Source organism: Lepisma saccharinum, chromosome 2 (assembly GCF_977018435.1).
Source record: "Lepisma saccharinum chromosome 2, izLepSacc3.1, whole genome shotgun sequence".
Lineage (NCBI taxonomy): Eukaryota > Metazoa > Arthropoda > Insecta > Zygentoma > Lepismatidae > Lepisma > Lepisma saccharinum.
In genome coordinates, this window is record NC_139230.1 from 123,823,175 (window position 1) to 123,840,148 (window position 16,974).

The window sequence follows — 16,974 nt, forward strand, 5'->3', positions numbered from 1 at the left end:
CTATGTTTGCAGTTGTCTATATATATCTTAATTTGGGCTATGTTGATTTGTTGAACAAACACCCATACTGATGCCAATACTCTTACTGATTCTGATATAGATATATAAGCATTGTAGCAATTAAAAGTTGTGTTCAGAATATTTATAAATATTAATATTCAATTGCAATTAAAACACATCAATTTACTATAGTTTTGCTTTAAAATATTTGAAGAATTACATAAGGGAAAATGGTAATGTCAAAATATCTCAATGATTTAATTAAGAAACTCACTTTTGCTACACAATACTGGAGCAAATTAAATAAAATATTCACTTGGCATGATTTCCAGGATAATTAGACTGCAAAAATGTCTCATGGCATTTTTTGCAGACCCTGTGAGATGCCCAGACTTTTTAAAAGAATCATCAGGTGTTGATGATTAAATTTGAATTTATACCAGTGCCATTCATATTGGCCAATACCAATAAATCAGCATTGTTATTCACTCAGCTCTAACAGAAGACATTAGATAACCAAAAAGTGTGAATTGGAGGGAGTTGTGCATTCACTGTTTTAACATGTGCAGATCAAAATCTCTGATTCATCACCTTGTGCTCTTGTATTGTAATCCTCAAATTAGCCTTGTAACGCAGACTCTCCAAATGGTGTTCTTTTTCTCACTTCAATTGGGTAAATCATGGCTGGCTGAAGCAGAAATCAGACACTGATATCTATCAAGTTGCCAGACACACTTGAACAGCACTACACTTGCATGCTAATGGTAAAAATAGATAAGGAGATATAATGATGAATAATGTAGGGTGGTTAAAACTGTCATGCAGAACTGGAAGAGGGATGATGATGATTATCTAGTTCTTTGTTTCAGTTGTATCCATTTTGTGGTACCCTTCACATTCTCTTCTTTACCTGTTTTTCCCATTACCATGTGAGCATACTCCCTTTATATGCATATACACACATTAGGGCTGAGCTGAAACCATTTTGAACTGATACTGATGCCAATACTCTCACTGATTCCCACCAATACCAATACCTGTATAATTTCAGTTTTAATTAACAAAAAGTAGGTATCGAGTCTCAACCTCATCACATTCCTTTAATGACCTTAGGTAACTTCTAAGTTATTCTCATTGATTGATTGATTTGCTTTATTTTACTTTGCCTTTTGTGACACTTTTGGCTAATTTGCGAACATGGGGATGAGTGATGATGTGATGAAATTGATGAATGGACACTCACAAACATCCATGCCCAGGCCAGGATTTGAACCCGGGACCCCTGGCGTTGTAGCGCAATGTGCTAACCACTCCACCACGGGGTGGAGTTATTCTCATGTAGCATTATTCACTTTCAAATGTTGTGTGAGATTTGGTGTTCTTATATGTGAACTTTTCTCTAGACCCAGGGGATGCAAAGAAAGAAGTTCTTGAAATTCTGCAAGACTTTTTAAAGTGTTGCAGTTACACCTAAAAATTGGTTGATTGTGTCTCTTTCACTTTCATGTAAACACTATTCATTGTTGTTGTTTAGGTTGTTAGGAGAGGCAGAAAAGCAACAGTTATTAAAATAATGCTCATCTGGCCAGCTATCTTTATGTCCTGCTCTCCCTTATTCTCTGTCATTTGCAATTAAAACAAGACACTGTATTGTCGGCCAGTACCATCACATGAAAGACTGAACACAGAAGAGAAGAAATTGAATCCACAACCCTTCCTCGCTGCTTGAATGTAGATAGAACAAAACGAATTCCACATTCATGACCTACATCCATCTGAAGATCTCTGCCATCATCTGGGAAACCGCACAGCATGAGAGTAATCCTGTATTTTAAAACATTCACCTTCCTTACCCCATGAATGTGCGAGCAAGAATTGAAAATGACTGATTTCTTTTATTTCCACACAGCCTTTTCCAGGTAGTTGCATGCCTTCCAGTGGGTGCAGCTTTCACTTTACCCATGCCTTTGATCTTGTCAATCATCTGCTTCCCAGGAGAGTGGGAGTTTGTCCAGCATTTCTTGGAAAATCTATATGCAGAACTTGTGCTGGCCTTCCAACCTGTCACAAGTAAGGATGAACGAAACTTTGAAAAGGAACAAATGTTGCTCTTGGCCACACTTCTAGGGACTTGAAAACAATGGTATTGGTGTAAAAATTTCAACCAACACTTTTCACTAGGTATATAGCACTGTGCCATGAAGGCAGATTTTAGGGGATGTGGGGGATGGGGCCTCACACATTTTCGATCTTGGCCATCTTGGAGGGGATGTTGGCAATTTTGGAGGTGATGTGATCAGCACTATCCTCCTGCCACCTTTACCCCCCATGGTTGTCACCAGGTACACATTGATTTGAGGATGGGTGAGCCCCAGAGTTACTTCACATGGGAACAAGGTCAGAAAAATTCCAACCTTAGATCAACCACCCCGGGAATTGAACCCAGGTTTCCCACATGGCAGTCAGATGCCCTACCAACTAGACCACCATGGTTCTTTGATACACTTCTCACTACATTAAAATAATATTGACATGGTGATGATGCTTTAAATAATATGAATTAGTTACTCTTTGTTAAAGCTAATTTCTTTTATTGTTATTTTTACAGAAGAATTGCTGAAATGCTTATAGGAGATTTCCAGCAATCTGATAGTTTGTATGTGCCAGCTCGTTCACATTTTGAAAAGATCCACAATCTCGTAGCTGCTTTGCGTGCTTTAGAATATGCTGGGTGTAAAATTGATGACAGTATCACTGGGACCAACATAATTGAAGGGAATATTATTGTGATTTTGGCACTTCTCTGGGAAATTGATAATCAGTTTCAGGTAAGATTGAGCCAAGTAATTATGTCATTGTCTTAGTAAGTAAAGAGTTTGAGAAATACAGTATGGGCACAAAGTCGTTTTCCCCAATAAATGAAGAAATACTTGTTTTGAGGAAAGTGAATTTGTGCCCACACTGTATATCCAATTTTGCTTAATTGTCATTACTTATCAGGGAATATTATATTACAATGATAATATGAAATTATCAGTTATATGCATTCTGTTTAACTCATGTTTACTAGAGAATTAACTTAGTAATAATCAGATGGAAAAATGTGTTTTTTCTATAATTATTATTTATTTTAGATAAAAGTATATTCTTCCTAACAACGTGCACTTTAAGAATGTTTTGTAATGTAAGTCAATGATTTATATGTTTGTAAATTTTAATTCATATTTTAAAATGATACAACAAATGTATTTCCCTAAATGTTCAAATGTTCCATATTCCTTGTTGAGAACAGTTGAAGTGCAGGGATGTTTTCCACGAAAATCGGTGAAATGGTGCTAACTTTTTTAGGCTCTGATCGATTTGTCACATTGTTGAAAGTTTATTTTGCTCTGAAACAATTACCAATAATGCAGTGTATAAATGCATGGCTTGTTTCGATCAAGGGCTTATTTTGGCTTTGAAAGAGGGAGCAGTTGTAGAGAAACAAAGAGACACAAAAGGTGAGTTCGCATTGAAGGGAGTTCAGTTGCAAAATTGCAAGCATGTTACACACTGTGCAAAAGGTGTGCATGTTAAGGCATACATGAGGATATCAGCTGTACAAAAAGTCAACTTGGCACTTCCTATTGTGTTAATAGAACTATTGCCAAAATAATTTCGTCTGCACACGTGCCACAAAGGTCTAGTATTACAATTATCCGGAGAAACCAAGGTTCCGTGCATAAAAGATTGCATTGTTCGTTTAGTGCGGTTACATTTATGGCCTAGGTGATTTAAAAATTAAACTGTCTAAAAGTTTTCAGGTAGTCTTGCTCGGAAGTATGTCTACATAATTCATGTAAAGCTCGTGGTATGATGGAAACCAGACGAGATTTTTCGATACCTTTTACATCTTCCTTTGTGTGTTTAGCAGCTTCATGAATAGGGTTCTCCCCTACCTTAGCCAAAATGGGCTCTTCTAATATGTTGTACAGTCGTGGAAAGAAATACTTCCCTCAAATAACTACTGGTATTAAGGCTTTATGGGGGAAGTTCTTTTTTTTTTTTTTTTCAAGGCTGTAGGTCCTCAGAAAGTTTACAACTTGTAAATTACAAGTAGCAAATCCTAAGTCAGATTACCTACCCTACCATCAATACTGGGAAAAAATAAGGAGGAACCAAATTCTTTGCATAAACTACAACAACAACTTTTCTTGGCAGACACTTATTTCATCATCATCATCCTTTAAAGTACAGTGGAACCTCGATTTTACATTTTTCAGGGGACCAAGCTGGAAAAACTTAAAATGCGGGAAAATGTAAAATCGAGAAAAATTTTATAACATCTTGCTATGTTGGGACCACCAAGATTGAATGTATAATGCGGGAAAATGTAAAATCCAGGATCATAAAATCGGGGTACCACTGTACTTCAATTTGTTTTAAAAGGAAGTAACTTTGAGGTTCTACCCTTGAATTAAAGAATATATCATCTCAGATAAAATTATATACCATGACATTTTTACATGCCGATTTTCCTGCTTCACTAAAAAACTAACTAACTCTCTAGCCTTCTTAAACCCGAAGGTTCATGGCTGCAGCAACACAGGCCTTCCATCTGTCCCTATCTTGAGCAAGATCTATATACTCTTTTCCATCCCTACCGATTTCCTTTAGGTCCATCTCAACGTTGTCCCTCCATCTTCGTCTTGGCCTTCCTACAGGTCTCTTACCATCAGGTTTCCCAACAAGAATCCTGTAAACTCCTCTTTCCTCTCCCATTCGTGCCACATGGCCTGCCCACCTAAGTCTTCTTGATTTAATCGTTCTAATAATATCTGTACATGAGTACAAATTATGTAGTTCTAAATTATGTAACCTTCTCCACTCACCTGTCTCCTCATCCCTTTTAGGTCCAAATATTTTCCTAAGGATCTTATTTTCAAATACTCTCAATTTATGTTCCTCTTTCAATGTAAGGGACCAAGTTTCACACCCATATAATACTACAGGCAAAATTACTGTTTTGTATATTTTAACTTTTAGTTTCTTAGATATTAAACGAGAAGCCAAAAGTTTATGAAGAGAGAAGTAACATGCATTTCCTGAATTAAGCCTACTTTTTATTTCCTCTTTAATATAATTTTCATTTGTTAATATTACTCCTAAGTATTTGAATTTGGAAACTGGTTCAAACGAGTTGTTATCAATAATTAGATTTTGATTATTACCTAACACTTGGTTTCGGCCTGTAACCATATATTTAGTTTTCTCTTTGTTAACTTGTTAACTGCTTCACTATATTCACAAATATGTTCAGGTTTATCTGGTCTGAATTTTGTAAGGCAAAGTAATATGATTTATGATATCTAGGGAATGGATTTTTAGATGCTAAAAAACAGGGATTTAGGATTTTGTAAACTCCATTTTAGGAATTTTAGGTGCTTTTAATAAATTAATAGGCATATTATTATTTAATAATACTTTTATGAAATAACTGGTTTTAGATTCAATTTGTATACAAGAGTTACTATTTTAGTGCAATGAATACTATTCTTTGATTATAAAAAATATAAAATTTGTCCAATGAAAAAACTTTATCTAATTTTGAAATACTGCACCACCATATGCTTTTCAATGTTCTCTGTGGTGAAGTTCTTCTAGTTGTCCTTGAGTAGGTGCTTGTACAGTCACGGACACTTCTGGGTTGTAACAATCCCATTAACTTTCAATGTGATCGTTACAACCCAGAACTGTCTATAGAGAACATTCTCTCTATACCACTGGAAGTTATTGGTGGAAACTTTATAAATGCAACTGCTCCTGATTCCCAAGGCAGGTTTGGTTCTCCCCAAGGTGTAGTGGTAAAGTCGCCTCCTTGTAAAGAAGAGGTCGTAGACTCGATGTTAGTTGGAGGTACATGGAGATTCGGATCGCACTGTAAACTGTAGGTCAAATCTCGAGTAGTCTATCTGTGCCTAAAATGTGCTCATAAAACTCAACCTGAAAACTCAAACCGCAGACAGGCTCGCAGTGGTCTCCTCTATACTAGGGCAGTTGTAGTTTCCGGCGCATACCCTCCTGTTTCACCTAAAGTGCCATACCAACCAGTGTCCATTCACACCACAGAATGGTTATTTTGAGAAATTGGGTAACAATAGTTAAAAATTGCATTTTTAAGCTCAATTTTTTTAATGAAGGGGTTTAGTCTAAGGCTTGATTTTTTTTTCATATGTAGACCTACCTGCAGGGTGTCTGTAAATGAAATATCAGTGCTTAGAAATGCACCCCTTTTTTACAGCATGGGCTCAAACATGGCCGTTTTGACAGTTTTTGGGGTTAAATATCTCAGATGGGTCCCCTTTAAAAATTCTGAAATTTGGCACATATGAAGCCCTTCATGAACCTAACTCTCAGTAAAAATCTCAACTTTTAGATTCAACTCGTTTTGGTCAATATATCACCCAATTTCTGACGTTGCAAAGTAAGGTTAAACTACATTCCATACTTAGAATAATGAAGTCTTTTCTTTTAAAAAAAAAATTGGGTTAAATATAGGCTCAGAAAATATAGTAACATAAGGTTTTAATACTTGACTTACCAGAAATTGAAATTACGAGGTATGACAACCATAATTTTCGTCCTTACGATGCAATTTCAAGCAAAACATACCTGAATATCATAGGAAGTATACTTCATTAGCTACAAAATGAATTTTGTAGGTCTCTAGCTTTAATGGTTTTTGAGATATTAAGGTTTCTGTATACTGCTACATGAGCAAAAAAATGCATGTGCCATGTTGGAAAAATGGCTGCCCCAGGAGAACTAAAGACAATATTTTTTTTTGAACATTGGTTTTGATATCTAGAAACATGTACAAAGGAATGTAATAAAAATGATTTTTTTCTAAAATGGTCATGCAACCACCATTGGATGGTATGGCATGGAATGACCCTACACCTACAGTCCCTCTAATTGCCTGGGAAGTACAGCGTTTGACAACGGAGAATGCCTCATCCAGTCAGTTCGCTTGAAATTTTTCCAATTTCGTGATGCAAGCTGGAAGATGGTGGAAATTTGCGCAGAAGTTGACACCCCTTGCTGTTGCCATGCTTCTTTTGCTGCTAAATCCAATAAATTATGCATTTTTTTCTCATTCAAAATTTCTGCTCTTGGCAGCATTGTACAAAACTGTCTATCATTGTACAAAACTGTCTGTCTTTTGGTGCATGCACTTCACTTGGTGATGCTAACTCCCCACCTTTGGTCCATCTTTACAGATTTACACTTTCTTGAAAGTAGGGTTACCAGATCATTATAAGGGAAATGTAGGACTTAATGTTCCAATAGTAGAGTATTTTTGTGACTCCCAGGCCAACTTTGATTTCTTGACCAAACGACCGCAAAAAGTTAAAAAACTCACTTTCTCTTCCTGTTCCACGCCTCATTTATTACGCTGACGATGTTTCACGGGGGCAAAAAGGCAGTGATGAGTGAAAGATGAGCTCTCATCCCCTCATCCTTCTCATCTTTCTCATTCTCTTTTTATTCTCTCATCTTCCTCTCATCCTCCTCTCATCCTCCCATCTTTCTCTTATTCTCTCATTTTTTTATTTTCTTATTTTCTTATTTTTTGAAAGATGAGTGCATCTTATCGTAATTTTCCAAGTCTGGGACCAAATGTTTATATATCATGACCTACGTAAACCTCTTTTCTCATTCTCTCATTCTCTCATTCTCTTATTTTTTGAAGGATGAGTGCACTTTATCGTAATTTTCCAAGTTTGGGACCAAATGTTTATATATCGTGATCTTCGTAAACCTCTCTTCTCATCCTCTTATTCTCTTATTCTCTCATTCTCTCATTCTCTCATTCTCTCTACCTTTAGAATATTGTCGTCAACATTAGATATGAAGTTGGAGTGCTGGAATCAACGGGGCCAAATGTTTATATATCGTGATCTTCGTAAACCTCTCTCTTGGGGGAACGATGTGGCATATACACACGCGCGCGCTCTCAGCTTAATTAATCTGCATGCATGTTTAATGTTTGATTTTTTTGTTTCTAGTTCGACATGAGATACACACAATTTTATTTTTTGAAGTACAGTTAATATTACCTAGGTTAATCTGTGACATACAACTAGCGATCGACACGACCACCTGACACACAGACACAGAGAGAGTGAGCAAATTTAAAGTGTGATCTATCGTGAATTAAACTAAGCCCCCTCACCCACCCACATATAGCCTTACAGGTGACTCAAAAGCAGAAATTGGTCATAGCGTGACAGGTTGATCTATCGTGAACTAAACTAACCCCCCCCCCACTCATACATACACACTATGTCTTACAATAAGTAAGGCTGCTATATCACATGTAAGGGCTGGCGGTTGCCAACACACACAAGATCTATTGCAAATTTTATTAACCTACGACATAAGCCATGGACACACACATACCAAGCCTTCCAGATAGGCTATAAGCAACTCACCTCTTGCAATTGTATAACGGGGAAAATTAACCTACAGCTAGCAACACTGTTTGAGCTGCTTTCGACGAGTAGTGTTACCAAACTTACTTTTTGCAAATAGGCTCTACAGCTAGAGGCTTTGTCTAACAATTGATTAAATTAAGTACCGAACATTATCGAAAAGCAATTCTGAAAACATTATACTGAAACATATACCCTACCAGAGTATGCCAACTTACCTCATGTAAAAATATTACCTAGTACGGGTTAAGCTGTGACATACAACTAGCGAACGACACGACCACCTGACACACAGACAGAGAGAGTGTGATACAGCTTATACGCAGTTTTTCCTACACACGTACTGGGTTTAAAAGGTAACTTGCAACAACTATTTCACTCACCTCCTATCATATAATAAAATTACCAGAGGTTTTTGATACTTGCTGCCAGAACATGGTGGTTTTAGACTGGAAATTCAACCCGATTATTCTATTTGTGCAAGAGAAAAATAATGATGCCTGCATTTGGAATATATAATTCTTCTTACGGTATTTTGCGTGCCCCAGTAACCTTGCTTTCGATTCACGGAAGCTATGACGTGTATTTCCTGTTTCGCGAACATACGAGAACCTTTCACAATGTCGCATCAGATAATAATATATTGCAAGAGCGAGTTGGTTGTGTATATAAATCTAGTCTTTGGGAATGGACATGAATATAATGTCAAAATTATTGCATAACTTAAAAAGAACATTTATTGCACTGCGCTTTCTAGCAAAGGTAAATGTGGAATGCCCCGGCCCCTCAGAGATTCAAATACTGTTAGTTAAACAGCAAGCATTGTCATATGGACTGACGATTATTATTTTTTAAAAAAACAGACCTCGTAGTAAGTTATAACCTGAGCTGTCTTGCAAGTCTCTCGAGTTTGATATCTGGTGAAGGAATATGATGCCACTATAAACTGTACACAAGATATACCCAGTCCCTGGCATGAGATGGACGAGGACCTATACAGTTGTACAATGGTTGTTTTTTTATTAAAGCATAGCGCTTATTTACATGTCAGCGCAACATGCATGCAAAGAAGGGAGGGAGACCATAACGGATAATTCTTATTTCGATTTCAATACTTTTGCTAGTCACGCTATCTAGACGAACACTGGAAGATGGGCAAAAGCGAGGGAAAGAGAGAAATGTTATTTTTTGCCCCTCTGCCTGTGTGTGATATACTAGTTTTACATGCATACGGCTGTATCGTGAAGCGAGGCCGAAAATAATTTTTGAAAGCAGTCTCGAGCATCTTCGCGTTCAGCCAACAAGAGAAATAAAACATTACACATGGGTGTGGGGCGCAACAGTCACAGTACGGTAATGTGCATGGATGTTAAAACTTTTGGGTTTTTCTGAATAGACATACATATCAGTTTTGCAGTCTCCAGATGGGACCGGAGCTTACTCTTCATTTGGACAAGGGGGTTCAGATCAACTATAATTTTTGTTCACATCAAAATGAAACAAAGGATTTTACTCCACTGCTTACTTATTCAATATTTTTATTATTGTAAAGAATAAAAACGGTGTGTCTTATTGTATATAGTCTTCCAACAACCACCTCGGGGGCGTAAATTTATGTTTCTGCATGTATGCAAAATGCACTTAACTTCAGTTGTGAAGTTTGTTTTGCTGCTGTGATTAAATACTAAACCAAAATCTTATTACATAAGTTTGAAGTATATTTGTTAATACGATCTATATTATATCATCGCTATAGGTGGTCCATATTATGCGCAGGAGAATTTTTAAAAAAATGTCTTGTTTCTCGAACCTGTGGCCTGTAGATTTGCTTTGTTGGCAACAGAAACAGAAAAATGGCACCATGTTATTCTATACTGATATACTGATAGTCAACAACTATGTCGAAAAGCAATAATGGGGGGGGACTTGTCTGTGTTGGGTCTTATTAACAACTTCACAGCTGTACCTGCACAACTCATCGACAACAAATCAACAATGTTAGGAAATGTGTGCATGGCCCCGAGAATACAATTTAAAATCACTGATGTGATATGAACCCCCTTCACTTGTGTGTATTTGAATATGCGAACATGAGGCATTTTGAATAATCGAGGCGGACAATCACAAAAACAGCTTGCAACGGTATGGAGAGTTCAAACTTCAGACGATTTTTGTTAATCTACGAAAAGCCAAGGGGCGAACGGAGATCACTACGAAAATTGTAACGCGAGGCTATTTTGGCTAATGGCAACGATGAGGATGAATAATGGTTGTTTTGATGAAATTGAAAAAATGGGGCACGTCTGCTTCGAAGTGCATTACACCAACAACTACAATTGTCCCTCTTCCCCACACGAGGCGATTAACAGAGGTGTATTTTTGCCGGTCTACGACTCTGAGGGCTCAAGTTACAATGTTTACCTATAGCTGTACATATTTAAAAATGACCTGAGCAATTAAATGTTACAATACCGATCCTGATTTTTGTCGGATGACGTAGGTTGCAATCCTACCCCCGATGGCGTATAGACTTAAATGTTTCCATAACATGAAATACTGTTAATGGAAATCTGTCGTTTCTAATGTAAAAATCATATAACAAGAAAAAGAAGAAAATAAATGTTGCGAGCAAATACGGAGCCTCAACCCAAACACATAAATAATCAGACAAGATGTCAACGGTGCGTTCATAACTAACAAGTGATTATTCAAAAATTGAAATGGTGCAGGGGGGAAACAACCAACTAACTAACTAGGCTTCTTAAACCCGAGGACAGCAAATACAAGCCTATCCTGATCTGAGAAAGATCTCTATCTATTTTTTTTCCATCCCAACCGATTTTTTTAGGTCCATTCAACCCCTCATGGTACACGAGTTCCCACTGCCCTGATGGTGGAGGAAGCGAATCTATTTGGACATGAAAGAGTATTATGTGTGGGAGACTATAATGTATACATGTGGTTGCTTGGATGCTTACAGAGGATGCCATAGCTCGTGCGATTGAGGCATTTTATTAAGCACATATTTTGATGAGTGTAAAGAATTAAATAAGTCACAAGGGGCTGAGGCATGGTTCGAATTTCTCGATCTAGGTATGGATGCAGACAGACACGAAGTTTTGTGTGTGGACACAAATGATAATGGAAAAATGCCGTTCACCCCGATAGCATAGTGGTAATGTTGTTCTTGCCTCGTTTCCATCGACAACATAGTGGTTACACTGTCCAATATTAAGAAGTTTGAATATGCCTAACCTAAAATAAAATTCAAGAATTAATAGAGTTAAACATTTGCCACTCTGAAATGGCGACGGCTATCATAACATCATTTTCAGCGGGATAATAATGACAATATTATATATATTAAGGATTAGGCCCGAGGGATTCTTATTCACTACACTCGTTTCCGCACAACTCATCGACTACAAAGCAACAATGTTAGGAAGTGTGTGCATGGTCCCAAAAATACAAATTTAAAAATTACTAATAAGACATGAACTCCTTTTACTGGTGTGTATTTGAATATGCGAAAATGAGGTATTTTGAATAACCACAAAAAAAAGCTTGCAACGGTATAGAGAAGGGTCACAACTTCAAACTTTAGACGATTTTTTGTTAATCTGCAAAAGGCCAGGGCGTACGGTAAATTGATTTTATTGAAAAGTATGCAGAAGCAGTGTTGGAAGCAGTTTGAAGACTGAAACGGCTATGGAAGGACACTTATTATAATGTTAATATTTCAGTATAATGTTTTCAGAATTGCTTTTCGATAATGTTCGGTACTTAATTTAATCAATTGTTAGACAAAACATACATTCGAATTCAAGGACGGAAAATATGAACAGCGAATGAATGCTTTAGAGTAGATGTGATATTTAAAGGAGGTGATTATTTTTTTTATTTTCTCAATTCAAACAAAAATTCATGAATATTATTATCATTGAATGGTTGGTTAGGTGCTCGGTTTATCTTGTCCCTCCGAACGAAAGATGGAATGTATACGAGCCTGTGCCTCCTAAGTTTATCGCGGCTATGAGGATAAATCGCGAAATGAAACGAACTGGAAATTTTCAATATATATATATTTTTTATAACATACTTCACTAAGGAGGTCAAATGACAAGTTGGATTGCTATCCTTTTTATAATTTGTTAAATTTTATTACGAACGAGGAAAGAATGCATGGCACTTAATGCTGTAATGTTATTGATTAGATCATCGTTTATCTTGTCCGCATCGATTAATCTTCTTATGTTTTTTTTTTTTGTCTTTTCGTCGCGTCCATCTCTTCTGTTATCACAATCGAGACTTCTAGATTATTATTTCTTCTCCCTGCAATTTTAGAAATGTAATTTTTCATGATCATCCAGCGAACGCCTGAGATATTTCAGCAAAATGTCGATTATTCAATAGATGTTGTAAGGTTTTATTTTGCGACATGTTCGACATGTTCGACTAATCGTGACAATACGTTTCAACCTTTCTGCATAAACGTTGAAACGTTTCAACGAACGAACGTTGAACCAAAAAAAGGTTTTCTCAAACGTTTAGACGACTACGAAAATGTTGAAATGTAAAATATTGTTGCATTGTAATTAAAAAAGAATTCGTTGAATATGCCTAACCTAAAATAAAATTCAAGAATTAATAGAGTTAAACATTTGCCACTCTGAAATGGCGACGGCTATCATAACATCATTTTCAGCAGGATAATAATAACAATATTATATATATTAAGGATTAGGCCCGAGGGATTCTTATTCACTACACTCGTTTCTAACCTGTCCACACTGGAAACCGAAAACACAAGTACGAGACACTAACTTGGGAGAGGACATGCAAAAACTCTGCAGGGCTCATCTTAAAAACTTCAGTAGATGTTTGTCATGGAACTCCCTCCTTAAATTCGATTCGAAAGGCACAAATATTCCGGTTCTTGAATAAGAAGCGCGTATGCCTTCGGAAAGAGAGAAGAAGAAATAAATAAATCAACTCATGCATATTCTTCATGTACGTACGCTTGGTGACAAGAAACAGTATTTTTTTTTCTCTTCAAGAAATTGTTTTCAACTTTTTGCTAGGTGGCCCAACAGGAGTGGACGAAATAGCTTATTCATTCAAACTGGAAGCTTGCTTTTTTTTTCAACAATGGAAAACACATTATTTCCAGTGAAATATCGACTCAACTACCTAGAATGGCTACCACGGGCTTGGTGACTGAATACTAAAAAACTATCGAGCGACTTACTTCACAGCAGTGTCACTTAGTTTCAACAAGAACAGTTCAAGGCTTCCCGGGTGTCCTGCAAGGTTCGGCATTTATTTTTTTTAATAGCAAGCAGATGAACTGGCAGTTATTTTCTGGTAATTATGTCTTGCCGATGGCGTTGTCACTTTGTAATCAAAAAAATGCTAGGTTTCGATTGATACCTGTTGGAGGCACATGGTGGTTCGATTTACAGGCCCAATCCCGATTTGCCTTTCCGTACATAAAGCAAACTTAAAGCTGCAATTCAATCAATAATTCACTGGTAATTATATTCTTGTGTCAAGTACATCCCCTCTCTAGGAACTTTTAACATATATACTGCTTGTTAAATAATATTGTGTTTCTGATTTTTTCATCCTCATAGTCATGAATGATCCAAGAGAAAAATATATTGTACTGACATTCGAAACATGCAATAAAAATGTATGATCAAAAAGCTAGCAAAAAGAATAAACAGTGAAGGTAATACACACAAGATTCGAGCCGTATGGTTTGAACAGAATTAGATACAAAATTGGATTGATCTTGCTCATTTATAGGGTGAGAGATGGAAGGCTTCTGTTGCTAAACCTTCGGGTTTAAGAAGACAAGAAAATTAGTTGGTTAATACCGAGCTATTAGGAACTGGCATCCTTGAAACTTCATGCTGCAAGCCTCGTCCTCTACATGTTTATTTCCGACATAATCCTCACTCTTGTTATGCTTTTTTTTTACAGATAACATCAAAAGCCGTGACATGCGATTTTCCGGCTTTTTCATTCACAACATGGATATTCATGTTTCTCATCACATCGCAATAATGAGGATACTCAATACCATATAGGGTTTGGCGAGTCTCAGAGCTCAAGGAAAAAATAAACTCCTGTAGGATTTTCCGTGTAGCAGTAAGACACGCTAGTACCGTAAATTGAACTGCACATAATTTAGATTTTATTGAAAAACAAGCAGAAGCTGTGTTGGGAGCATTTTGAAGACTGGAACGGCTATGCAAGAACACTTATTATAATGTAAACATTTTAGTATAATATTTCGAGAATTGCTCTTCGGTACTTAATTTAATCAATTGTTAGACAAAACACAACATTTTGAAATGAGAATTCTTTTTTGGTACTTGAGAAACTATTTAACACTCTTCGTAAAGCTGTATACACTATTTCCAACTTTTTGAGCCTGAAATTGTGGTGAAATCTTTTTTCTGTTCCTACAATAGTTAGCCTAGTTTTCTTAACAGTACATCTACAAATTCCATGGAAGTGTACCAGTTATCAGTAGTTACATTTCTGTTGGTATCAAAATTAGGTTTACACAGTCTTACTACAGCCTGCCTATGTATAGAAAGCTTTTCCTCGTTTTCACATTACTCTAGCCTACCTGTTCTAATGTGTTCTGATTATTAGTTCTAGTTATATTAGCACCAAGCGAATAGCAAGCTTGAGAATTGACATTAAATTCACTCAGAACTTGCAAAATTGCTTTCAGGGTTGACAAATCTCATACAACTCGGAAGTACTGCAAATCTAGCTGATGACATGGTTACTCGAAATATGTCCTGTTCCGTCTGTAGCAAAAAAAGATCGAAAGTTTTTGTTGTTCTATTTAAAATTATATTGTAAATAAGGAGTCCAAGGAAGCTTTTCAGTTCTGTAAGAGCACAAGTTGTGAGTACAACTCTATCAGAATTAACGTATTTCTTTCTCACATTTTCAATTTATTTTTTTTGTCTATTTTAGCATGTTCTTCTGCATAGTGTCTGTGATAATGTAGCCCCATGCATCAACTGGAACTACTTTGTTTCTTTTTTGTAGTTCGGGATGAAACAAAAAAATATATATATATTCTGGGACTCTGGTATGTTTCGTAGTCTCCACTGAAGATCTCTTGAATCTATTTTTTTATCATAAAAATATTTGTCACTTACTGTATCAGGTCCACTGTTTTGGTTGTCTTCATCGCCGTCAACTGACACATATGAATCGGTATCATGATTGCTTTGAATATATTCTTCGTCCTCTGTATTGGAAAAATTCAATATCTGACACATCACTTGAAATCTCGGCAAGCATATTTGCAAGTTTTTGTTCGAAGTTCGGATCACAAAAAAAAGGTCGCATTGCCTGATATGTTCCACATTTTTTTTATTTAACTCACAGTACGCACACAAACACAGTCGTGACGTTCGCTAAAACCGACACAGTGAGAGGGGTCTTCATATTGTAAGGCCAGTTCATCTGCTTGCTATTAAAAAAAATAAATGCCGAACCTTGCAGGACACCCGGGAAGCCTTGAACTGTTCTTGTTGAAACTAAGTGACACTGCTGTGAAGTAAGTCGCTCGATAGTTTTTTAGTATTCAGTCACCAAGCCCGTGGTAGCCATTCTAGGTAGTTGAGTCGATATTTCACTGGAAATAATGTGTTTTCCATTGTTGAAAAAAAAAGCAAGCTTCCAGTTTGAATGAATAAGCTATTTCGTCCACTCCTGTTGGGCCACCTAGCAAAAAGTTGAAAACAATTTCTTGAAGAGAAAAAAAAATACTGTTTCTTGTCACCAAGCGTACGTACATGAAGAATATGCATGAGTTGATTTATTTATTTCTTCTTCTCTCTTTCCGAAGGCATACGCGCTTCTTATTCAAGAACCGGAATATTTGTGCCTTTCGAATCGAATTTAAGGAGGGAGTTCCATGACAAACATCTACTGAAGTTTTTAAGATGAGCCCTGCAGAGTTTTTGCATGTCCTCTCCCAAGTTAGTGTCTCGTACTTGTGTTTTCGGTTTCCAGTATGGACAGGTTAGAAACGAGTGTAGTGAATAAGAATCCCTCGGGCCTAATCCTTAATATATATAATATTGTCATTATTATCCTGCTGAAAATAATGTTATGATAGCCGTCGCCATTTCAGAGTGGCAAATGTTTAACTCTATTAATTCTTGAATTTTATTTTAGGTTAGGCATATTCAACTAATTCTTTTTTAATTACAATGCAACAATATTTTACATTTCAACATTTTCGTAGTCGTCTAAACGTTTGAGAAAACCTTTTTTTTTTTGGTTCAACGTTCGTTCGTTGAAACGTTTCAACGTTTATGCAGAAAGGTTGAAACGTATTGTCACGATTAGTCGAACATGTCGCGAAAGGCAAAATAAAAAAATAACTCCCAAATTCAAAATCGACCAAACAAGAGATAGTGAAAAAAAAAAACATGGAACCTTACAACATCCATTGAATAAT

At 36.5% G+C, this 16,974-nt stretch overlaps 1 protein-coding gene across 2 annotated transcripts in view; it reads left to right on the forward strand.

Annotated features, from left to right (window-relative positions):
• Positions 1-16,974, forward strand: part of LOC145984486 (uncharacterized) — a 179,034-nt gene that overhangs the window by 116,326 nt on the left and 45,734 nt on the right. For both annotated transcript variants that reach the window (XM_083118142.1, XM_083118143.1), the window contains exon 13: positions 2,609-2,828. In XM_083118142.1, the coding sequence (XP_082974268.1) occupies positions 2,609-2,828 (220 nt within the window). The remainder of the gene's footprint in view (positions 1-2,608; positions 2,829-16,974) is intronic.